The sequence below is a fragment of the Muntiacus reevesi genome, chromosome 20, assembly GCF_963930625.1.
Source record: "Muntiacus reevesi chromosome 20, mMunRee1.1, whole genome shotgun sequence".
Classification (NCBI taxonomy): domain Eukaryota; kingdom Metazoa; phylum Chordata; class Mammalia; order Artiodactyla; family Cervidae; genus Muntiacus; species Muntiacus reevesi.
In genome coordinates this window covers 11,874,776-11,899,620 of record NC_089268.1, presented here as the reverse complement: position 1 = coordinate 11,899,620, position 24,845 = coordinate 11,874,776, and the positions used below count along the sequence as shown (strand labels likewise).

The following is a 24,845-nucleotide window of genomic DNA, read 5'->3' as shown; positions in this document are numbered from 1 at the left end:
TTTGTTGTTCTCCATAATAGAAGACTATTTGTTGGAAGTTGACCAAAGCATCCTATTATCCCACTGTGTAGCAGATTAATGGAGTTTAAAATAAACTTCCTTGTATTATACAAGAAAATGGAGGGCTCCATACTGCTTGCTATGTAAATAGAGGTTTAATTAACATTTAAGGTTTTGCACCTTCAGACATTGCAAGTGTTAATTAAATCTGTATTTACATGGCATGAAATGCAGATTATGTGCTTTTCTTTTTTTTTTTTTTTTTTATAAAAAGAGCTTTTATTTTTTTATTTTATTTTTTTATTTTTTTTATTAGTTGAAGGCTAATTGCTTCACAACATTTCAGTGGGTTTTGTCATACATTGACATGAATCAGCCATGGATTTACATGTGTTCCCCATCCCGATCCCCCCTCCCGCCTCCTTCCCATCCCATCCCTCTGGGTCCTCCCAGTGCACCAGGCCCGAGCACTTGTCTCATGCATCCCACCTGGGCTGGTGATCTGTTTCACTATAGATAATATACATGCTGTTCTTTCAAAACATCCCATTCTTGTAAGAGTCAACAAAATTTGTTCGAAGTACAACTATTCCAAAGTGTAGTCAAAGTTTTGTGAAGAATAATCTCTTTTTTTTTTCATTTATTTTTATTAGTTGGAGGCTAATTACTTTGCAATATTGTAGTGTTTTTTGCCATACATTGACATGAATCAGCCATGGATTTACATGGGCTCACTTCATCTTACCTTCACCAGATGTTCCACTGAAGGACTTCCTTCTTCATACCCCTCACCCTTGTGATTTTTTTCAGATCACCTCTAATTTATTCCCCTCATCTCTGTTCCGCTTCCTCCAAAGAGATGAGGCTCAAATAAAATACATAACTCTAGTTATATCTGGACCCTTCCTGCATCTTCTCCCTTCTCTGAATTCTGTATGCTGAAGAAAATATCAGGTGGAAGAAATTCCAGAAGTAGGTAGACATGGTGGGGAAGAAAGGAGCAATAAAAAGAAAAACTGCACAGCATCTGTACTTTATATGTAGGTTATCTCCACTGTGGCTTCCCTGGTGGCTCAGATGTGAAAGAATTCGCCTGCACTGCGGGAGACTCAGGTTCTAATCCCTGGTTTGGGAAGATCCCTTGGGGTAGGAAGTGGCAATCCACTCCAGTATTCTTGCCTGGAGAATTCCATGGACAGAGAATCGGACACAACTGAGTGACTGATACTCTACTATCTCCACTGTACAGGAGAAAATAGGTTAAGTTAGGCCAGCCTGTGAAGGTCTGTAGTACAAAGAACCGTTAAGCTGAAAGCAGTTTTGCCATCACTCCAAGGTCAGGATCTTATCTTGACAGTTTCAGAAGGCCCATAAACTGGACCACCTGATGTGAATGTTAGCTCTATACAGCTCCCCATGGTCTTCAGATTATCTTCACCATTACTTCTTCCATACAATTTTTTAAGATGCAGGCAACCTAGAACCTGTACTGTCAGTGGGCCAAATTTAGTTAAAATCTGTGACAGACACAAACTTCTTAGGAATGGAGAAAGTCAATCAAGTCACTAGTTTGGTCCAAATTCATTAAAAAAAAATTCCCCTCCTCCATTAAAAAAGTCTAGTATTAAGGTACAACCTGAAGAGAAATATAATCTCCTGGGCAAAGGCATATGGAATACTGAATTTTATTTCCCACTCAGTAAACAAGATTCCTCTTGCTTAAATAATCAACTTCTCTCACCTGTTCGATGAAAGAAATACTTGTTAAAGTGTGTCTCTTTTCACAGAGCTAGCAGGTGCATTTACTCCTTCTGCAGACATTTACTAAGCATCTGCCACAGCACCCCAAACTGTGGGGTAAGTAAGAGAGTATATCCCTCCCTACTTGAAACACGTATAAGGTGAGACATAAGTTTTGTAACTAGCCCAAGGTCATGTACAATCAGAGACAGCCTTAAAAGAGGTGGGAGCCCAAGTCACAAGCTTCATTTGTTCCTGTTTACTCAGCACATTTACTGAACTCCTACTGTGTGCCAACCATCATCCCTAGTGCTGAAGACACAAAACAAGCAGGATAGATAACAAAAGTAATTATAAATTGTGATAAGTACCTTGAAACCCAGAATACCAGAAACCCAGAGGGCATAACGTCAGGAGGACCTGCACCTATCGTGGGTGTCAAAGAAGCTCTTCCTATGGTGATGGCATGTGGTGCGTCTGATGGACAAGAAAGAGACGTAAGGCAGGGCCCAGTGACTGCCAGGAAGGCAGAGCCAGACGGGTGCCCGAGAGTGGTGACGGTGGGTTACGTACAGAAGCTGGGCACTCAGGGGCACCCACAGTTGGAGCCTAAGGGTGATTACCACGGCCAAGGGTTCAACCAGAAGCTGGGTCAGACCAGGAATGAACTGTCAGGAGCACTGAACGGTGGCAGGAACAGGCACAGAAATGTTTCAAAACCAAGAAAACATTTCACATTTAAAACAGGAGTTACTAGGAAGGTCATGCAGAGCCCAGTTTCTGTGAATGGCTGCCCTCTCATTCCAGCTCCCTTTCAGGCCCACACTTCCATCAGAGGAAGGTCTTTCAACACAGAAGCAATGGCTTTGGACACTCTGGTAGAGTTTAGACTTTGGTCCTTTCTGTTATAACTGCAACATGGCTAAAAATTGACTTTCATGCATGTCCTCAGATAGACCAATCTGATGCCTGGAGTACAGTCTATCTTTAAAGAACACTCTCTATAAACCCATAGCATCCATCCCCACCCAAAATAAGAATAAAAAATGGTCAACTGATTGTAAATAGTTCAGCATTAAAGAAAGAATAAAGTGAGCAACAATTCAAAGGCTGAGTCTTCTTCCAAAATGCAGATCACCTGAAATTCTGACATTTCAAACTTTACAAAATGCCATGGTTTGGATTGGTTGGCTCACTTTTCATTGCATGGTCATCATTGCAGATTTTATATCTCTCATGGGAAATTGGAGAAAAATTCTAAAGCCAAAAAAACTAGTATAGGCCGGATCTGAAAGTATAATTATTTTCACACAAATCCCTGATGGCTCAGTTGGTAAAGAATCTGCCTGCAATGCAGGAGACCCCGATTTGATTCCTGGGTTGGGGAGATTGGCTAGAGAAGGGATAGGCTACCCACTCCAGTATTCATGGGTTTCCCTCGTGGCTCAGCTGGTAAAGAATCTGCCTGCAATGCAGGAGACTTGGGTTTGATCCCTGGGTTGGGAAGATCCCATGGAGATGGGAAAGGCTACCCACACCAGTATTCTGGCCTGGAGAATTCCATAGACTGTATAGTTCATGGGGTTGCAAAGAGTTGGACACGACTGAGCAACTTTTTCACTTTCACTGGAAAAAAAGACCTCAAAGTGGCTATGTTCTACAGTAAATGGATTATAGGGGTAGGATTTATATTAATATATATTAAAAAACTAAGTGAAATCAATAGAATTGTAGAAAAGTAGGTTTGGAAAAAAATATTGGTCAAAATAGGTGGCCCTAGGTAGCTATCTCTAGATCCATTAAACATCACAAAGCCCAATGGATTGTAACTTGATCTTACCCATATCTTATTTAGATGATATTTAGATGAGACTTTGCACTTAGACCTTTTGAGTTGCTGCTATGTGAAAAGGTCATGAAGTTTGGGGAGCCAGAGATGAAATGCTATGGTCTAAATGTGTTGTCCCAAATTCATATGTTGAAATCCTAATCCCCAAGATAATGGTATTAGGAGATGGGGCCTTTGGGGGGTAATTAGGTCACCCTTATAATTATTAATGGGATTACTGGCCTTATAAAAGAGGCCTCAGAGAGATCCCTCCTCCCACTATATGAGAACACAGCAAGGAAACAGCCATCTATGAGCTAGATAGTGGGTTCCCACCAGACGCCTAACCTGCCAGCACTTTGATCTTGGACTTACCAGCCTCCAAAACTGTGAGAAATAAATTTCTGTTATTTATAAGCCACTCATTCTATTGTATTTTGTTATAGCAGCCCAAATGGACTAACATGCCCAAGGACTTAACTATACTGCATCTAGATTCAGTGCTCATTTATCACTAGAAATACAGGAAGCAATGGCAAAATCCATAATCCATGATGGCATAATAATCTTGAGATCATAGAATCTCAGTGCTAAAAAGGACCATGAGGATCATTTAGACTAATTTTACTCATCCAGGCTCCTACAATTAAATTTAATTAAACACATACTTATTGGAAGACTCACTGTATCCCAAATACTCCATGTTTCCATAATCTATTACTACATAACAATGGACCCAAAATTTAGTGGCTTAAACAATAGTCATATATTTGCTTACAATCCTGCAATCTGGGCTGGGTTAACCTGGACCCATTCATGAGGCTGTAGTCATCTAGAGATCCGCCTGGAGCTAGAAATTGAAGATGGCTTTGCTCACAAGTCGTGGCGTCTCTGCTGAGATGGTGGGAAGAGCTGGAGACTGGCCAGGTAGTGATCTCTCTCTGTGCAAGATTTCTCCAGAAAGGTACCTGGACTTCACACGGTGGCTCGAGGCAGCGTGTCATCTGCCACATTTTGCTAATCAAAGTAAAGTGACAAACCCAGCCTTGATTCAGTGTGAAAGCAAATCCACTCTACTAATTTTTTTAAAAGTCTTTATTACAATATCACTTCTGTTTTATGTTTTGGTTTTTTGGCTGAAAAGGCATGTGGGATCCTAACTCCCCAACCAGGGATCACACCTCCTTCATTGGAAGGCAAAGTCTTAACCACTGGACTGCCAGGGAAGTCCCATATACTCCACTTCTTGTAGGGGAAATAATTTATGGCCATTTTTAATCCACCACACACTATGAGAAGCATGAGGATAAAAGAATAAATAAAATATGATGTCTCCCCTCAAGAAGCTCCTAAGCTTACAAACAAGCCATGTGGGGAGGGAGTGTCATGCCTCCTAAATGAAAAGATGATGATAATGAGAAGTATGGAAATACAGATGACAGGAAGGGTTAGAAAGAAAATGAGAGAAAACTGCTGAGAAGAAATGACACCTGAGCCGGGCTCAATTGAGACTAAGTGGGATAAACCCAAGGTTCTCGATGGACCAAGGATGAGCAAAGGCACTACATCTACTGTGGAGCTAGTGTCCGCTTGGGGTGGGCACCAAGAAAAATCTTGAGTTTTGTTCTGGGAAACAGTTTGATCACTTCAGGTATGACTTGTATGCATTGTTAGGTGAGACTAGAGCATCATTTGTATAGGACTAAATTATTCCCCCAAATTGGGACAAAGTCTTTCTAAAAACTCTCTGAATACTGCTCTGAATATTGGACTTAACAAAACCAAAGGAACCTCATGCTTGAATTAATTTTGTCTTATCTTAAAAATCTGCTGATGGAGACATTTTTGAGCTTGTGATATAGTTTTGAAGTGAAAGTGAAAGTCACTCAGTTGTGTCCGACTTTTTGGGAAATAATAGCTTTTTGTGTCTTTTTTCTGGCCGAGTCACACAACATGCAGGATCTTAATTCCCAATCAGGGAATGAACCCCGGCCCCAGCGATGGAAACGTGGAATCCTACCCACTGGACCTCCAGGAAAGTCCTCAAAATACAGTTTTTCATTGTAAGAATAATACTCTTTAATGAAAATCTATAAAATACAGAAAAGCAGGGAGTAGAGGGGAAGAATTTTTGAACTGTGCTTTTGAACTGTGGTGTTTGAGAAGACTCTTGAGAGTCCCTTGGACTGCAAGGAGATCCAACCAGTCCATCCTGAAGGAAATCAGTCCTGAATATTCATAGGAACGACTGATGCTGAAGCTGAAGCTCCAATACTTTGGCCAGCTGATGCGAAGAACTGACTCATTGGAAAAGACCCTGATGCGGGGAAAGACTGAAGGCAGGAGGAGAAGGGGACGACAGAGGATGAGATGGTTGGATAGCATCACTGACTCGATGGACATGAGTTTGAGTAAACTCCGGGAGTTGGCGATGGACAGGAAGGTCTGGCATGTTGCAGTCTGTGGGGTCTCAGAGTCGGACACAACTGAGCGACTGAACTGAACTGAACTGAGAGGGGAAGATCTCCTGTACTTTCATTCCCTAGAGGTAAATCCTGTGAACATTCTGGAGTGTTTCTTTTGCTTTACTAGAAAGCATGGAGTTGTCATATAATAAAGGGATTCTTCCCTCCCAAATTTATAGAACTCTAAAACTTTACCAAATTCGCGGATGCTCTGATTAAATCTAAAATACTCTCATCCCAGCATGAATTTCTTGTTCTCAAAGACTAAGATAAACAACCTGGAACTCCACTGGATGCTCCCACCTGGCCTCAGCCCTCTAGGCAGCTCCAGGCCCACAAGTTTGTTTCCAGTATCCTTTCTTCAATATCATAAATTTAAGGAAACACTATGGAGTTGACAGAAATCTGGTTTACTGAACAGTAACTTTTATGAAAGCGACTAGGAGACTGAATATAAACTACAGCAATACTTAAATGCACTATGCCCTTGTGCCAGAAATTAGCAATTTTTTTTCTAAAAGGAAAGCAGTCTTTATTTTGGGGGGCTTCCAAAACTTGATTTATAGTAACTACAAACATTGCTACTTTTGAAAGTTTATAGACAAATTCTTAGAAAAATTTCAAACATTAGTCACACTGTTGTAATATTCATCCAATGTTAATAATTTGTCCTTCAGTAAGACTGAAATTCTTCATAGCAAATGCCCCAAAGCAGGCATAAAAAACTTGCATGCATGCATGCTAAATCACTTCAGTTGTGTCCAACTCCTTGTGACCCTATGGACTATATAGCCCGCCAGGTTCCTCTGTCCATGGGATTCCCCAGGCAAGAATACTGGAGGAGGTTGCCATGCCCTCCTCCAGAGGATCTTCCTGACCCAGGGATTGATCCCACGTCTCTTGAGTCTCCTGCATTGGCAGGCCCGTTCTTTACTACTAGTGCCACCTGGGAAGCCTTTTTTTTTTTCATTTATTTTTATTAGTTGGAGGCTAATTACTTTACAGTATTGTAGTGGTTTTTGCCATACATTGACATGAATCAGCCATGGAGTTACATGTGTTCTCCATCCCGATCCCCCCTCCCGCCTCCCTCCCCGTCCCATTCCTCTGGATCTTCCCAATGCACTAGCCCTGAGCTCTTGTCTCATGCATTCAACCTGGGCTGACGATCTCTTTCACCCTTGATAGTATACTTGTTTCAATGCTATTCTCTCAGAACATCCCACCCTCGCCTTCTCCCACAGAGTCCAAAAGTCTGTTCTGTACATCTGTGTCTCTTTTTCTGTTTTGCATGTAGGGTTCGTTACCATCTTTTTAAATTCCATATATATGCGTTAGTATACTGTATTGGTCTTTATTTTTCTGGCTTACTTCACTTTGTGTAATGGGCTCCAGTTTCATCCATCTCATTAGAATTGATTCAAATGAATTCTTTTTAATGGCTGAGTAATATTCCACGGTGTATATGTACCATAGCTTCCTTATCCATTCGTCTGCTGATGGGCATCTAGACTGCTTCCATGTCCTGGCTATTATAAACAGTGCTGCGATGAACATTGGGGTGCACGTGTCTCTTTCAGATCTGGATTCCTCGGTGTGTATGCCCAGGAGTGGGATTGCTGGGTCATATGGCAGTTCTGATTCCAGTTTTTAAGAAATTTCCACACTGTTCTCCATAGTGTACTAGTTTGCATTCCCACCAACAGTGTAAGAGGGTTCCCTTTTCTTCACACCCTCTCTGGGAAGCCTATTAAAAACTGACTGTTAACTAATCAGCTAAATATTTGTGAAACCTTCCTGAACACCTGTAGCTCTATCCTCTGTCGTCTCCATAGGCACCACGTTTATCTAAGTAACAGCCAATCATGTCTGACAGGTTCTGACACTAAGCTCACTTATTGTACAAAAGAAGCCTAACACGGATATGTGTGCTTTCGTAGCTGTTCTGTTCGATGCTCATGAAAGTAGATCTAAGTAACGCCCTTTGGGGATGAGAGTTTACTTGGCCTTGACTGTCTCTCATTCTAGCAAGGGAACTCTTTGTTTATAATAACACTTAAAAAAAAAAAACCCTGTAGGGGACTTTCCTAGTGGTCCACTGACTAAGACTAAATTCCTAATACAGAGCACCTGGTCTGGAAACTAGATCCCACATGCCACAACTAAAGATCCTGCATGCCACAGCGAAGACTGAAGGTCCCACATGCTGCAACTCAGACCTGGCCCAGCCAAATATGCATAAATATAAATAAATAAGTAAATAAAAATCCTGCAACACTGAGGGTAAGTAAAGGGAGCCCATCAGTTACACAATTTGTGGTGTACCTGCAGAGGACTGCACGGCAGATCCATTGCAGCCTTAAAGAAAATGTCCTATTTGCTGCTACAGTAAGCAATGGTTCAAAAACCATGCAAGAACTAGCATCTTCATCAAAAGTCCTGTTACAGTGAATCATGTAAGGGTTGTGAGCATTAAAACTAAAGTTGGGATTCCACTGTTCAATTCAAGTAGGCGGGGATCTGTTGTCATGATGGAGGCTCACAGAAAAGAGAACTCTTCATAGAGCCCCTGAGCACAAATGGGCCTTCGGGTTTCTCTTCAAGAACAGCTTCTGCTTTGAAATGGTCCATCACTCACTAGTGACAGGGACTGCCTGTAATCTGAAGCAAATCAGGCATGAGAGCAGTGTAAATAATCAGCCTGTTTATTGATGTAATCAACACTGTTTATCCCAAGCTCCCTGACTGCAAACATGGGCATGGCTGTCTCCAGATAGTAATACCTGACGTTGCCTCTTCCTACGTGTCTGTAAACACTGGGTGGTTGTATCCTCTTCTGAGTCACAATTAGCTTGTGAAATTGCAGAATCGTTCTGATTTATTTCAGTCATTCCAGGAGCTGACTTTGGGTCCCGTTTATATAACAAATTAACCTAACCTGTGAAAGGTCTTAAAATGCATGTATTTGTGCATTGGGAAGGGGATCAACCTTTTTCAATACTAAGCTGCCTTGTCTCTCTAGGCTTATCCTTTTCATCTTCTGCAGAAGCCAAGGATGGGGCAAATGTATCAAAAAATGCTGAATGTGGGCTCACAAGATTATGCTGGGTTTTTTATATCAAAATTAATTTGTTTATTTGGCTGTACTGGGTCTCAGCTGCAGCATGTGGGATCTAGTTCCCCAAACAGGGATCTAACCTGGACCCCCTGCATTGGGAGTCCAGAGTCTTAGTCACTGGACCACCAGGGAAGTTCCAGGAATGTGTTGTTTACTCAAAGTCCATTTTGGGGTTAAACCTGAGCCCGCAGGAAAAGGACATTTCTCAAGCATTAATCTAGAAAGGTGTGTTTTTCTTGTATTAGAAAAGAGGAGATTCGACTGTTAGTTAGTCCTCATAGGAAAACCCCAGCCCACAGTATCCTGCAACTTCTGTCTCAGAGTGACTCCTTTTGGTGCTGCTGGAAATGATGTTCATATCATGTACAGAGCTTATGCCATTTTGCCCCTCTCTCTTTTGAAGTCCACTTTGAGTACCACCAAACCTTTTTAATTTATTTCTTTTTGCCATGAGAATTGCGGGATCTTAGTTCCCCAGCCAAGGACTGACCCCAGGCTCTGGCCATGAGAGCACTGAGTCCTAGCCACTGGACACCAGGAAATTCCCTCCACTGAGCTTTCTGCAGAACATATCCTGTGGAATATGGCAGTAGCAGAAACCTCCTCTTGCAAGTCTTGTTCCTGGAGTGACACATGAATTATTATCAATTTCAATGCTTATTTCAACACCCTGAGGAGTTTCAGTGGCACAGTTTTGGTTTCTCCATGAAGAATTCTTTGAAGGGCTTAATCCCTATTGTAAGGCAACATTTCCTCTTCAGGCACTGCTCTGTGGCTGAGAAGTGTCTCCTATACTGATATTTTTCTCTTTGACAGACAAGCATCTGTTGGAGCTCAGGCCCACATTTTCACTACAGCTTCCTCTCGTGGCTGAAAAGATTCTGACACCTGGATTGGAAGTTATTCCATATTTCCCTCACTTTACCCAGTGATTATAACCACTGCTATTGTGACCAATAGCAGGCAGGGCTTTGGGGCGGCGGGAAACTTGAAGGAAGTATGCTGTTCTTGTGGCCACAGATACGCATGGTGCCCTTAACCTGCTATACTCACTGAAACTCGCTCCACTGGTGTTCCTTCTTCCATAGAACCCGACTCTGAAACAGTCTGATTAACAGTACATGGGAGGGACTTGCCTGGTGGTCCAGTGGCTAAGACTCCGGACTCTCGATACAGGGGGCCTGGGTTCGATCCCTGATCACGGAAATAGACCCCCACATGCCGGAACTAAGAGTTCGAGTGCCAGAATTAAGATCAAAGATCCCAAATGTCACAACAAAGACCCAGTGGGACCAAATAAAATATCAAAAAAATAAAGACAGGGCAACTCAGATGGTCCCCACTCTTCCACTCTGCTATGATCCAGGGTGCACCTCCTCTCCCAGGTAGCACTCATTTATTAACTCTATTGTGTGTCAGGTTCTGTTCTAAGCACTTTGCAAGTTAACACATTATTCTGCACAACAACCCTATGAGGCAGGGCTGTTATGCCCCTCGTTTCCTAGATGAGGAAACAGTACAGGAGGTCCCCCTGCCCTGGACTCCAGCTGAAGCCTCAGCTCTACCATCTTTGTACTGCTTAACATCTGCAGCAGTGAAGGTTCAGAATAAATCCAAATGAAGGAAGATGCCTGTTGACTGAGTGCATGCAATGCTGCAGGTATTTGATGGGTAGTACCTCATTTAATTGTCATTTCCTCCAATGCCTCTCCTTGAGAGCAACAGTTATTCTTTTTATCCAGGGTAAGACTCTAAGACCAAGAGTTTGCCCAAAGTCATAGCCATTCAATGTCAAAGCTGAAATTCAACCCCAAGTAAGCTGCCAAAGATGAGGCTTTTTATTTTTTATTTTTTTTGGTTCCATCACTTGGCTTTTGAGATCTTAGTTCCCCCACCAGGGATCAAACACGGGCCTCTGACATGGGGGCACCAAGTCCCAACCACTGAATTGCTGAGGAATTTCCAGGCTTTCTCTTTACACAGTGCTGCTTCCATTTGGAGAGAGGTGGCTCCTTGGTGCCTTTAAACTGAAAAATGCAAATCAGTACACTGAGTGCCTCTGTGTCTCTGCCTCTTCTCCCTGCCCCCACCCACCCCCACCCCCGCCCCACCGTACACACACCCAGACACCCACGGTTTTCACATTCTTCCATGGTGATATTGTTCAGTCACCAAGTCACGTCCAACTCTTTGAGACCCTGTGGACTGCAGCATACCAGGCCTCCCTGCCCCTCACAATTTCCCAGAGCTTGCTCAAATTCATGTCCGTTGAATCGGTGATGCCATCCAACCATCTTGCCCTCTGTCACCCTCTTCTCCCACCCTCAATCTTTCCCAGCATCAGGGTCTTTTCCAGTGAGTCAGCTTTTCGAATCAGGTGGCCCAAGTATTGGAGCTTCAGCTTCAGGCCTTCTAATGAATATTGAGGCTTAATTTCCTTTAGGATTAACTGGTTTGATCTCCTTGCTATTCAAGTGACTCTCAAGAGTCTTCTCCAACACCACAGTTTGAAAACATCAACTCTTCGGTGCTCAGCTTTCTTTATGGTCCAATTCTCACATCCATACATGATTACTAGAGGGAATGGCAAACTGCTCCAGTACTCTTTCCGTGAGAAGCCCATGAACTATATCAAAAGATATTTTTTTCATAACATTTCTGAAGATAATTTACTGAGCACCTACTATGTATCTGACACTTTTCTTTTAGACCCTGGAGATACAGCAGTGAACAAAAGTCACTGTTATTCCAAGGAGCAGTGAGGCAATCAAAACAAACAAAAAGGCCTCTCCCTCCCCCCAAAAATGCTCAGGTACACTGGCTGAGGGTGTATAACCCTCTCAAGGGTCCAAACGAAGGAATACATTGAAATACTGCTGTTTGGATTGAGACAGTAAATAACTTCAATGACTGGATAACACATCTTTTTGCAAGTCAGATGGTTTCAAATTACCTGCTTTCAACAAAATTGAATAAGGACCTCTTAGAATTGTCTGTAGATGGCCAGGAATATAAATTTTGATGATTACCATGTGATTTTTGACACATTTGGAAGGAGATTTTTTAAATTATATTGCTGTGCCAAACCCTTTCTATTCCCATATATAAAAATTTTTATTTTATGTACCAAGTTTTCTCAACCATTACCAAAAAAAATGAATAGAATGATGAAGACCTCATTAAGAAACATAAAAAAAAATTTAATCTATCACAAAATGATCTTGTATGTTATTTTGATTCATCATGCAGTAATATTCATAATGATAGGTAAGAGAGTTTTTAGAGGACCATGATCTTAGGAAATGTCTTTGCAAACTAAATTACAATGTTAATGCACATTTATGTGGTGAGGATGACAGGATGAGCAAGACTTTTTCTTAAAATTTATTTGACTTTGCCAGGTCTTAGTTGTGGCACTTGAATCTTTGTTGTGGCATCCAGGATCTTTTTTTCTTTTTGGTTGTGACATTTAAACTTTTAGTTGCAGCATGAGGGATCTAGTTCCTTTACCAGGGATTGAACTTGGGGCCCTGCATTGGGAACGTGGAGTCTTAGCCACAGGACCACCAGAGAAGTACCAATACAAGACTTTTAAACATAAAATTGTATTACCTGAGGATGAACTTCTGTGAGAGTAAAATGAAATAGAAATACAAGTTCAAGGAGAAAAGGAGGTAATGTAAAATTTTTTTTTCTTTTTTTCCATTTATTTTTATTAGTTGGAGGCTAATTACTTTACAATATTGTAGTGGCTTTTGCCATACATTGACATGAATCAGCCATGGGTAAAATTTCTTATAATTAACAAAATGATTTTATTTTTTTTTACATATAAAAGTGTATGATGATGGGCATCAAATTGCTATTGTATTTAAATTCCGCTGAGTGGCGTTCAAAACTGAGATGTAACACTTTTAAACTGTCAATTTCCTTTCCAGTTTGTATGCCTCTTATGTAATTTTCTTGTCTAGTGACCCTGGCTAAAACCTTCAGCACGTGACGGAATATCAGTGGTGAGAGTGGACATCCTTTTCTTGTTCCTGGTCTTAGAGAGAAAGCGTTCAGCCTTTCATCATTAAATATGCTGATAGCTGTGGGTTTTTTCCTCAGCCTTTATCAGGTTGAGGAAGTCCTATTTCTAGTTTGTTGAGTGTGTTGCACAGGGATAATTTCAAAAAGTTAATTTTAGTGAGGAAGGAGACAAAGTGCTTTTGTGTTTGGGGCTGTGCTGGGTCTTCGATGCTGTGCACGGGCTTACTCTAGTTGTGGCGAGCAGAGGCTCCTCTCCAGCTGCGGTGCGAGGGCTTCTCATTGCAGGGGCTTCTCTCTGTTGTGGAGCATGGGCTCTAGGGCTCGCAGGGTCAGTAGCTGTGGCACGAGCTTAGTTTCTCTGAGGTATATGGAATCTTCCTGGACCAAGGATCGAACCCGAGTCCCCTGCATTGGTAGGTGGATTCTTTACCACTGAGTCACCAGGGAAGTCCAAGGAAGTAAAATGTTGGAAAGCTCAAGTTCAAGTTCCTTAGAAGCTCCAAGCTCCCTGCTATACCCCGCCAGCACCAAACACAGTGCCTGCATAAAGAAAGGGCCCCGTCAGCATTTGTGGAGCAAACTACCTCCCACCTTCCCCCTTGCACTTTATACTTCAGCAACGCTAAGCTGTTTATGGTTCCCCCACATACCACGTGGGGCTTCATCCCTCCCTTCTGTTTCCAACTGACATCTATTTGATGCTCTCCAATGCTGCACAGGGTCATCTCATTCAGGAGATGTCTCTCTTCTTACCCCTCCTCAAATCCTGAACTGAGATGGCCTCTTTTTTGTGCTCCTGTGGTACTTCATGCATCTACTTATATTTAGAATATGGTGTGTGGTGAAGAGTAGGAATTTGAAAGCCTGGATACTCTGATTCAAAACTCTGCCTCTTGCTATGGAGTGTGTGTGACTTGGGTTGTACCTCAGCTTCCTCATCTGTCAAACACAGAAGATAATAATAGTATTGACCGCATAGAGTTGTTTGAGGGATGAGGGACAACAGCATCCAGGAAACAATCATTACTATATAAGGATTAGCAGATATCTGTATATGTATAAACGGCTCACTTGGCTATACCCCTGAAACTAACACAACATTGTCAGTCAACTATATCCCCCCTGAAATTTTTTTTTTTAATAATTAACTATTAAGTTCTACTGGGCAAGGTCTATGTTTTCTTCTTCTCTGCTTCTTGAAGCCCTTAGTCTCATGGCCTGGGCTGCAGCAGGTACTCGATAAATGCTTGTCCTGAGGGTGGGCCTAGTGGAAAGGATTTGAAAGAAGGAAAAGAAGAACAGATCAGATATTGCATAGCAGGTAGAAATCAGAACTCAAATGTCTAAACCATGTTGCCCATTTTTATGTGTTTCCTAAACTGTCTTTATTTTGGCCCCAAGATTGCCAAACTTTAGAAATTAAACCTGCAGTCAGAGCCTCCAAAAGGGCAGAGACCTCAAAGAACATACACAGGTCATAGGAGCGGTTCTGTGCCTGCCTGCCAGTGAAGGTTAACAAATGTGTGTGGCAGATTTTAGTCAAAACTCGCTTCCTTTATATCCCGGGAGTGAGGATGTGGGGCAGACAAATTCTCATCACTCAGACTTGTCTGGTAGAAGTTCATTACCAAGTATAAAGAACTTAGACTTGGACCCGATCAGCTTAGGTCAGTTTGTAACATCCTACTGCCTCCCCAGAGCACCTCCAGGGAGCAGAGAAGGGGCTCCGCCTGCCTCCAGAACCGCCAGTCTCTGCAACCTCCTCATTGTTAGAGAACCCAAACCCCCAACCTTCATGCTGTGACCAGAGGAGCCATCTGAGAGGAGGCAAGAGTTTCCCACCCCACCAAGTCAAGGTTTTTATTCTTATATCTCCTCTACCTACTCCCCTCTTCAGTCCAGCACAATTTCCTTGTGAAGTTTAAGATTTTTGTTGTTGCTGTTGTTGTTGCACCACACAGCCTCTTAGTTACCCAAGCAGGGATCAAACCTGTGTTGCTTGCATTTGCAGCTCAGTCTTAACCACTGGACTGCCAGGGAAGTCTCAAAAGTGAAAGTTGCTTAGTCCTGTCCAGCTCTTTGCAACCCCAAGGGCTATACAGTCCATGGAATTCTCCAGGCAGAATATTTGAGTGGGTAGCCTTTCCCTTCTCCGGGGGATCTTTCCAACCCAGGGATCGAGCCCAGGTCTCCTGCATTGGGGGCAGATTCTTTACCAGCTGAGCCACCAGGGAAGCTTTTATAGTACAAAGCCAGAAAAGGGTTTATATCTCCAAGCAACTTCAGTTCTCAACCCTCTCCAGGGACAAGGGAGTCCAAGAGGCTGACTTACTCGCTCGGAAACTGCGGTCTGCTTTGGGTGGAGCCTGCTGACTGCCCAGACAGGCTGTGCTGGATATTGTTTGCTCCTCCAGACTCACCCCCCGCCCTCTTCGCCCTGCTCTGTGCCCTGGGAGGCTGGCTTGCCTGGACTGTTTCACCCAGGCACCCCTGTCTTCTAACTTCCAGGTGGGTTTTGTGAATGGGAGGCACTAGCCAGAGAGGATGATTAGAGAAAGAAGCTGGGTATTAATTTCCCTGCTGGTGACAGCTGAGGCTTCCCCGATGGTCCCAGTGTAAAAGAATCTGCCTGTCAATGCAGGAAACATGAGACACATGTTCAATCCCTGGGTCGGGAAGATCCCTTGGAGGAGGGCATGGCAACCTACTCCAGTATTCTTCCCTGGAGAACCCATGGACAGAGGAGCCTGGCGGGCTACAATCCATAGGGTCACACAGACATGACTGAAGCGACTTAGCACACACACACAAGTGATGGTTATATCCCTTTATCAAAGGGCACAGCTGTATTCAGGCAGTGCTTCCTTACTACAGCTCTGCTATGGGTTGAATTGTACCCCCTCCCTGAAGACTTATTGGTATCCTATCCCCCAGGACCTCAGAAGGTGACCTTTTGGAGATAGGGTCTTTACAGAGGTAATCAAGTTAAAATGAGCTCTTGAGAATGGATCCTAATCCAATATGGCTGATGCCCTTATGAAAAGGGGAAATCTGGACATAAATCAAGATACACAAAAAAAGATGATCTGAACAGACATGGACCAGGAAGTCACCCACAAGCAAGGGAAAGAGGACAAATCCTTCCTTCATAATTTTCTGAAGTAACCAACCTTGCTGACACCTTGATTTCAGACTTCTAGCCTCCAGAGTTGTGAGACAATGCATATCTGTTGTTGAAGCCACCTGGTCTGTTTTACCTTTTTTATGGCCTCATGGCATGTGGGATCTTAGTTCCCCTACTAGAGATGGAACCTGTGCCCCCTGCATAGGAAGGGCAGAGTCTTAACCACTGGACCACCAGTGAAATCCCTATGGTACTTTGTTAAGGTAACCCTAGCAAACTAATACAAGCCCTCATTGGGTTCTGGTAACACCTCCACCCCTTGTTTCTTCAGGCCTAGGGTGGTAAACACTCCCACTGGTGCTAGGCCCCGGATGCCTCGTAATCACTACCTAGCTGGTTCCCCTTAAGCCCCTCAATCCCTTTATTCAATTCTCTCCAATTATTCTGTTGATTGTGCCATGTATCCTGATACTCAAGCCTACAATGTAATTGTATTTTCCCAATATACTTCACAAAACTATCACAAAGGCAAGAGAAAGTTCTGTTGGGGTTCTCCAATCATGCAGATGTCTATTGGGAATCTTGTTCAAATAAAGCATCTGTTTTATTCTCACTTTCTTCTTCTCTTGTCTATTTCATCTCCCAGGACACAGGGAAAGCCATAAGGGGAAGTGATACTTTGGATTTAATTCAGATCAAAACTTTGAGAGTTTGTGGTAATCAAGCCAGGGAATGTTGGGGTATGATGAAATAAGTATGCTACACTTAGGTGCTCATATTTCAAAATTCCAAAGAAGCATTAGGGAAGATCCAGGACGGTCTTAAAAAATAAATTAGCTCATAAGGAATGGGATCTTTGCAGAAATTAAATTCTCACACTGCCCATAAGCAACAAAACCACAACGATATATGTTCTCTGAATAATTCTACTTTTAAAAGAACTTGCAGAAAAACAGTTGTGGGAGAGGGGTATGCATGTAATTGAGAGTAAATAGCAAAAGACCACCACTTTTTTTTCTATTTATTTTTATTAGTTGGAGGCTAATTACTTTACAATAGTGTAGTGGTTTTTGCCATACTTTGACATGAATCAGCCATGGATTTACATGGGTTCCCCATCCCGATCCCCCCTCCTGCCTCGCTCCCCATCCCATCCCTCTGGGTCTTCCCAGTGCTCCAGCCCTGAGCACTTGTCTCATGCATCCAACCTGGGCTGGTGATCTGTTTCACCCTTGATAGTATACTTGTTTCAGTGCTATTCTCTCAGAACATCCCACCCTCGCCTTTTCCCACAGAGTCCAAAAGTTTGTTCTGTACATCTGTGTCTCTTTTTCTGTTTTGCATATAGGGTTATCGTTACCATCTTTCTAAATTCCATATATATGATGTGTATTGGTCTTTATCTTTCTGGCTTACTTCACTCTGTATAATGGGCTCCAGTTTTATCCATCTCATTAGAACTGATTCAAATGAATTCTTTTTAATGGCTGAGTAATATTCCATGGTGTATATGTACCACAGCTTCCTTATCCATTCATCTGCTGATGGACATCTAGGTTGCTTCCTTGTCCTGGCTATTATAAACAGTGCTGTGATGAGCATTGGGGTGCACGTGTCTCTTTCAGATCTGGTTTCCTCAGTGTGTATGCCCAGAAGTGGGATTGCTGGGTCATATGGAAGTTCTAATTCCAGTTTTTTAAGAAATCTCCATACTGTTCTCCATAGCGGCTGTACTAGTTTGCATTCCCACCAACAGTGTAAGAGGGTTCCCTTTTCTCCACACCCTCTCCAGCATTTATTGCTTGTAGACTTTTGGATAGCTGCCATCCTGACTGGCATGAAATGGTACCTCATTGTGGTTTTGATTTGCATTTCTCTGATAATGAGTGATGTTGAGCATCTTTTCATGTGTTAGTTAGTCATCTGTATGTCTTCTTTGGAGAAATATCTGTTTAGTTCTTTGGCCCATTTTTTGATTGGGTCATTTATTTTTCTGGAATTGAGCTGCAGGAGTTGCTTGTATATTTTTGAGATTAATCCTTTATCTGTTGCTTCATTTGCTATTATTTTCTCCCAATCTGAGGGCTGTCTTTTCACCTTACTTATAGTTTCCTTTGTTGTGCAAAAGCTTTTAAGTTTAATTAGGTCCCATTTGTCTATTTTTGCTTTTATTTCCAATATTCTGGGAGGTGGTTCATAGAGGATCCTGCTGTGATTTATGTCAGAGAGTATTTTGCCTATGTTCTCCTCTAGGAGTTTTATAGTTTCTGGTCTTACATTTAGATCTTTAATCCATTTTGAGTTTATTTTTGTGTATGGTGTTAGAAAGTGTTCTAGTTTCATTCTTTTACAAGTGGTTGACCAGTTTTCCCAGCACCACTTGTTAAAGAGGTTGTCTTTTTTCCATTGTATATTCTTGCCTCCTTTGTCGAAGATAAGGTGTCCATAGGTTCGTGGATTTATCTCTGGGCTTTCTATTCTGTTCCATTGATCTATATTTCTGACCTTGTGCCTGTACCATACTGAAAAGACCACCACTTTTAAGAATAACTTCTGTTAGGGTAAAATCCAAAATAGATTAAGCCTTGTGAAATGGGGGGGGTGGGTGGGATTTTTAAGGTTACATTTAAAGGAGGAAGCATAAAAAAAGGTATAAGCTTTAGAATAGGGAAAAAACCAAGTAAGCTAGCTTATGTGAACAATTATAGAAACTGTAGAAAAAGTGTGAAAAACTGAAGCATGCTGGGAGAATGGGGAAAACAGAAGAAAGAAAAAGAAGAAATAGTCAATCCCAGGAACTCAGTCCAATAAGCTTGACATTGACTCTGGAAAAATTCTCAAATGAGTTATTAAACAGAGGACTGGCAAGCTCTTAAGAGAGAGAAGCAACAGTCACTCAGGGTCAGAATAGGTGTGACTGATTCATGCCAAGTTACGCATTCCTTTTTGATGGATCCGCACTAACCTATTTGGGTTTTAGCACAGCTCTCCGATTGTCCCTCTGTGTTTTCTCTCCCTCATCCAGACCTTTCTCATAAACTGCACATCATTTTTTTTTTTTTTTTGCCACACCCTGTGGCTTGTGAGATTTTTTGTTCTCTGACCTGGGATCGAACCTGGGACTTTAGCAATGAGAGCTTGGAGTCTTCCGCTGGACAACCAGGGAATTCCCACATCATTTATTCTTTGATTAGACAAATATCTGAACACCTAGTAAGTGTCAGACACCCTAATAAGTGCTTGTTAGTAAGGAGACACCAAGGAAAACCCAAGCAGCACTCCAACTCCCATAGTTTACTTTCTGTGGGAAGTAATTTCCCCATTCTGGAACTTTTCCTGAGCCACCAGCACTCTCCTGTCTTTTCTAAATCCTGAGCAGGCAGAATCCTCAGACTCCAGGGTTTCACTGTCTGCCCCAAATCTCCTTTTGTTTTCAAGGGTAGAACTCAGAGGAAACTGGGTTGTAGTTTTCCTTGGACAACAGGTGCTGTCCTCTTTTGCAATCTACCTAGAAATGCTATCATTCAGGTTCCCTGCAACAGATATTAATTATCTAAATTTCAAATTTGGCAAACCTACATTTCCAGCCTCACGTTCTACTTCATCTCTTTAGTCATTACCAGCCTCAGTCCCCACCTGTAGGTGTCCAAGCCTGTGTCTTTTTGCTCAATTGATTTTCTCATTCAGGAATGTGTGACATCTCGTCCACCTCTGGAAATTCTACACATTTCCCAAGACCCAGCACAAAAGCTGTCTCCTCCCTGGCTGGACTTAATGACCTACTTTACTCAATAAAATCCTGTCTAAGCCCCCATGCTTGACCTGTGCAGCATTATTGTACTTTCATCTTCCCTTCTCAGTTAATTAATTACTTCTCGGTCTTCCCCACTAAGGTCTAACTTCTAGAAGAGCGAGGATCTGCAGGCTTCCACCTGTCCTGCTATATAGTACTTTACAAAGGGGTTGGCAATCTAAGGCCCGAACCAAGAATGGTTGAAATCATGGGAAAAGATCAACAGAAAAATAGTATTTCATGATACCGGAAAATTACATGAAATTCAAGTTTCAGGGACCACAAAGAAGGCTTGTTTTGAGCACTGAGAAGCTTTTGAGCTCTAGTGGCAGAGCTGAGTAGTTAACAGATCTTATGATCCCCAAGTCTTTAAGTTTACTACATGGCCCTTAACAGAAAAACTTTTCTAACCCTGCTATACAACAAGTATTTGATGAATGATCACTGTGTCAGGACACCAAGGTTCTGAGTACATATCCCCTCCGAGTTAGCTTATTTGTGTAGTGGAAGTAATAACTATCTTGCCTTTAAGCCCTCATGAACATCAAATGAGAAAACGCACTTAGAAAGTATAAAACTATTCTATAAAGACAACTGCGTGTATCTGTACTGAAAAGTTGATAAAGTGGTAAAATAAGAAAACACTAAGTTTTATTCTCCCGCTTCCTTCCTTTAACAGTCTTCATTTGACTTTGAAATTGTACGAGAAAACTCACTTTTAAAGTCTTTGCTTTTCAAGTAACGATAAAGTCACAGGTTCCTTCCTTCCAGTCCCTGTGATGCTCCTACTCCTTTTTCTTACTTTCTTGTAATTTCTCCCTCAGTTTTCCTCACAGTTTCTCAACTGGCCCTCACAATAGCGCAGTGGAGGGACTGGGACACACCTGATTATTTCCTTTTACACATCAGGAAACCAAGGCAGGTTACAGTCAGCCACGGTGCTCTGACTCAGCACGCAGGGAACCCTTCTATGCCACCCTGTTCACCATTCCTCAGGAGGCGACCGCCCGGCGAACACACTAAAGCTCGTACTGCGAGGCTTCCAGGCTCGCTTCTCAAACACCCCGCGCGCGCTCACCCTCGGCGTTCTTCCCCTCCCCTCCTCCCCCGTTCTTCACGCCCTCCCCTCCTCACGAGCAGGTGGTAGGCTCCGCGCTCAGCGCGCAGGCGCGCGCCGTCGGGGGCGGGGCGGGGTGGGCGCCGAGGGGCGGGGCGTGCGCGGGCTGGGTTTGGGGCCGCGGCGGGAGCGGGAGTCACCGCCACTCGAGTGCGCAGGCGCCTGGCGGTTACCGGTCTCGCCATGGAGCGGAAAGGTGAGCGGTGGAGCGGCCTCTCGCCACGAGGGGCAACGGCCGCCGGGGGCGAGGCCCGGGTCACCTCCGGGAGCTTCGCCTAACCGCCGCCGTCCGGTCCCCGGGCGTGCGGCACCTCTCCACTGAGGTGGCGCCGCCCCTCACCCCCCGCTTCTGGGCTGCGGGTCCGCGCCCCTCAGCTCGGGCGTCCTTCCGCGCCGGCAGTCATCGCCCCTTGTTCCCCGCCAGGCCGGCCCGCGACTTGGGGCCGCTCCAGGGCCCGGCCCTCGCCCGGCGAGGCCGACCGCTGCTCGCCAGCTCCCTGACCCGGCCCGAGCCCCCTCCGGCGCGCCCCGCCTGCGCGCTGCTTTGCGCCCCGTGGGCCGCCAGCCCCCCGAGCGGCAACCCAGCAGACGCCGCGGCCCTCGGCCCAGAGCCGCCCCTCAGGCAGGCCCGGCGTCCGGGCCTCGCACCCCTGCTGGGTCTCCACCCTCACCTTGGTCGCCTCCTTTTCTCCCCATTCGCCCTTCATCCATCCCTCTCTCCTGCAGTGCTTGCGCTCCAGGCCCGAAAGAAAAGGACCAAGGCCAAGAAGGACAAAGCCCAGAGGAAGTGAGTCTCGCACCCCAACATCCCGTTCTCTGGGTCTATCCCCGCACTTCCTCTCCTCCGGTTTCACGCCTGGAACGTTCACGGGGTCTGGGGCACCCGGGCGGCCCCGGCCACATGGCCTCGGGGCGGCCGTGGAGGGTTGCGCCCCTGGAACCATGTGGGAGGGAGCTTCGGTTGCTGAAGGTCTGGTTCTGAGCAGCCCGGCGCCTGCTGGAAAAGGGCTATTGGTGGAGGACCGGAGCAGCCCGGGCCTTTACCTTCCCAACTGCAGGAGGAGGCACCGGCTCCCCGAGTTTGGGCCTCCGCATCGAGCTGTTGGATCATGATCAGTTTGTGAACTCTGTTCTCTTTCCATACCTGCTTCGCAGCGTCTTAACTTGCCTCCTACGTGTGCAGGGGAGGCGGCCAGGGAATTCTTGAATGAATTTTCCGACTTTCGGTCTGCCAGCCTACACGCTCCCTTTTATAGAGGAGGGCAGGAGCTTCCCCCCAGGGTTAGGCAACTTCCTGAGTCTGCAGGCGCCTCGCCTTACTCGCAGTGTGCAGGCAGCCCCCTGGTCTGCAGCCGGTTTCGGTTGCTGCTTGTCTTGGGCTGAATGCCGAGGCCTTCTGGAGTGGGCATCGCAGCAGTGGCGGGGAAGTTGTTTAGCCAACGCCGTTTCGGATTCTGGCATGGTTTGTTCAGTGCTACAGGCCCCTTTTTTATCAGCAGGATGCATAATCGTGGTTTAGCGCTATTGTGGGAAACACAAAAGTTGGTCAGAGCTTCATAAAAACGCCCAGTAGAGGGCTTCTGCAAGTGAGGCTTAGTCTGAAGAACTTTTATCTTATACTCACGTTTAATTGCAGAGGGCCTTGGGGGAAAAATGCATTATTTTGTGGACACTTTTCCATTTACTTGGGTCTACCTGGAGTTGTACACCATCTACGTCTTTCAGAGCTGATGAAACTCATTTCCGAGGCTTTCCTAGGTTTCCTTTCTTGAGTGATAATACAAGATCCGGGTATATGTGCGTGTGTGTACGTATGTGTATTGTTTTTGGCGGCTACCTAATGTATCAGGAGAGCAAATAATGACTTCTATCAATAGAGCTAAAGTAGAGGAACTCACAGCTTGCTTCGTTTCAGTCAACCGTTTTATGAATTTATTTTGTGAAGTGCTTAGTAACCAGTGTGTTACATGAGTTTGTATATGTTTGTGTATGTATTTAATTATTTTGATTATCCGTATATGGATGATTCAAAAACCAGTTTTTACTCGGATAGGTTTAATAGAAGCAACAAGGAGTTAACCTGGTTCTCCTGTGCAGTGGGAATTTAAATGTTTCTCTGTGTGTGTGTTGTTGTTCTCTGTGGTTCTCCTGTATGTGTGTGTGTGTTATGTTACTCTCTGTGGAACTGATATGAATGTGTTATAAACCAGTATGTTTTCTTCTGATGTAAGGAGGTGGTAATTTTATTACTTACTGTATTATTTAGAATTCTTCTGTGTTTGTTCTCTTAATAAGGAAATGAACCTTGATATCAGCCTGAATCAGCCTATAATTTGGGAGGTAAATATAGTAGGGGTGATCATATACTTTATTTTTAACCAGATATTCATTACTTTTTTATCTATATAGACCATATGTTTTTTCGTAAAGCTGAGTATATATATTTTGGATTATCTGTTACTCTTCCATTCACCACCGTGGGTAACTTAGAGTTACTTGTACAAAAACAAGTGAATACAGCATATAATTAGCAGTTACTGTACCACCTTGATTCTTTGAACCACCCCCATTTACTTGTAGTTTCAGAGGTGCTTTATTTATTTATTTTAATTAATATTTTGATTTGGGGGGTTGGGTTTTCTCCAGCCTCCTTTTAAATACCTGAGATGTCTAATTAATTAGCTTGGTTAGAGCTATGTCAGAAGTTCAAGCCCCATTTGACTCAGGTAACCTGACTCTATTCCATGACTTCTGACTGCACTCCTGATTTCCAGTCATTTTGCAAAGGCAGGCTGCTAGTTACCATATTAGTCAGGGAGAAAGTCTGAAAAAAGCATGCCATAGTTTATTTAGTCTTTGGACCTTGGATTGCTTAGTTAGGGAAACAGTCTTACATGTTACACTTGGTAGCTCAGTCATAATGAAAACTGATCAGGACTTGAAGTTTAAAAAAAAGCAAGCATTTAAATGAATAATTTTAGAAATTTTTCATGTAAAACAGTAAATGACATCCTAGTAATTTAGCCCTGGTGTGGTACAGGTGGAAAGGATTTTTAGTCGGTTTATTTTGTGGATCTTAATACTGGAATTGACATACTTTAGAGAATATGCCCAGGGAGCTGCACCTGTTTGTAGCAGTGTCAAAACTGGAATCCAGTGTTCCTGTCTTCCAGTTCAGTGCTCTTTAGGATTTGTTTCCTTTCTGTTCTTTTAACTCTGCTGAAATACCTGACTTGGGGAGCTTTAGTTGTCTTACTTGGGGAATTCCTTATCCACTTCACTTTTTCACACACTGTACTCTCATTTACTGATGTTAACTAGCTGGTGACAGTCTCTATTTTATTTATAGATAAGGAAATTGAGATTCACCAAATTAACCACCTAGAAAATTTGAAGCTAGGATTCTAACCCAAATCTGACACGTCCCAAAGTCCTGGTATATCTCCCAGTGACAATTCCTTTTGGTGTATCTAAGGACAATTATGGTAGAGGCCAAGTGAACAGAGGCTTCTGAATAAGGGACCTCAGGATGCCTTGATGTTGAGGTACACGTTCATCGCCCCCTGGATATGTCTGTTTATAAAGGATAGTGTTCTATCTCCCTTTGAGCATTCAGTTTTCAATGTGT

General features: G+C 43.6%; 1 protein-coding gene and 1 pseudogene across 1 annotated transcript in view; one reads left to right on the top strand and one right to left on the bottom strand.

Moving 5' to 3' along the window:
* Window positions 1-8,246: 8,246 nt before the first annotated feature.
* LOC136151859 (suppressor of cytokine signaling 5-like) lies at window positions 8,247-10,074 on the bottom strand (annotated as a pseudogene).
* Window positions 10,075-21,400: 11,326 nt separating this feature from the next.
* The window catches only part of SRPK1 (SRSF protein kinase 1), a 63,109-nt gene continuing 59,664 nt past the window's right edge, over window positions 21,401-24,845 (top strand). The window contains 3 exon segments of the mRNA XM_065912101.1: window positions 21,401-21,433; window positions 21,435-21,458; window positions 21,460-22,004. Coding sequence (XP_065768173.1) covers window positions 21,401-21,433; window positions 21,435-21,458; window positions 21,460-22,004 — 602 coding nt within the window.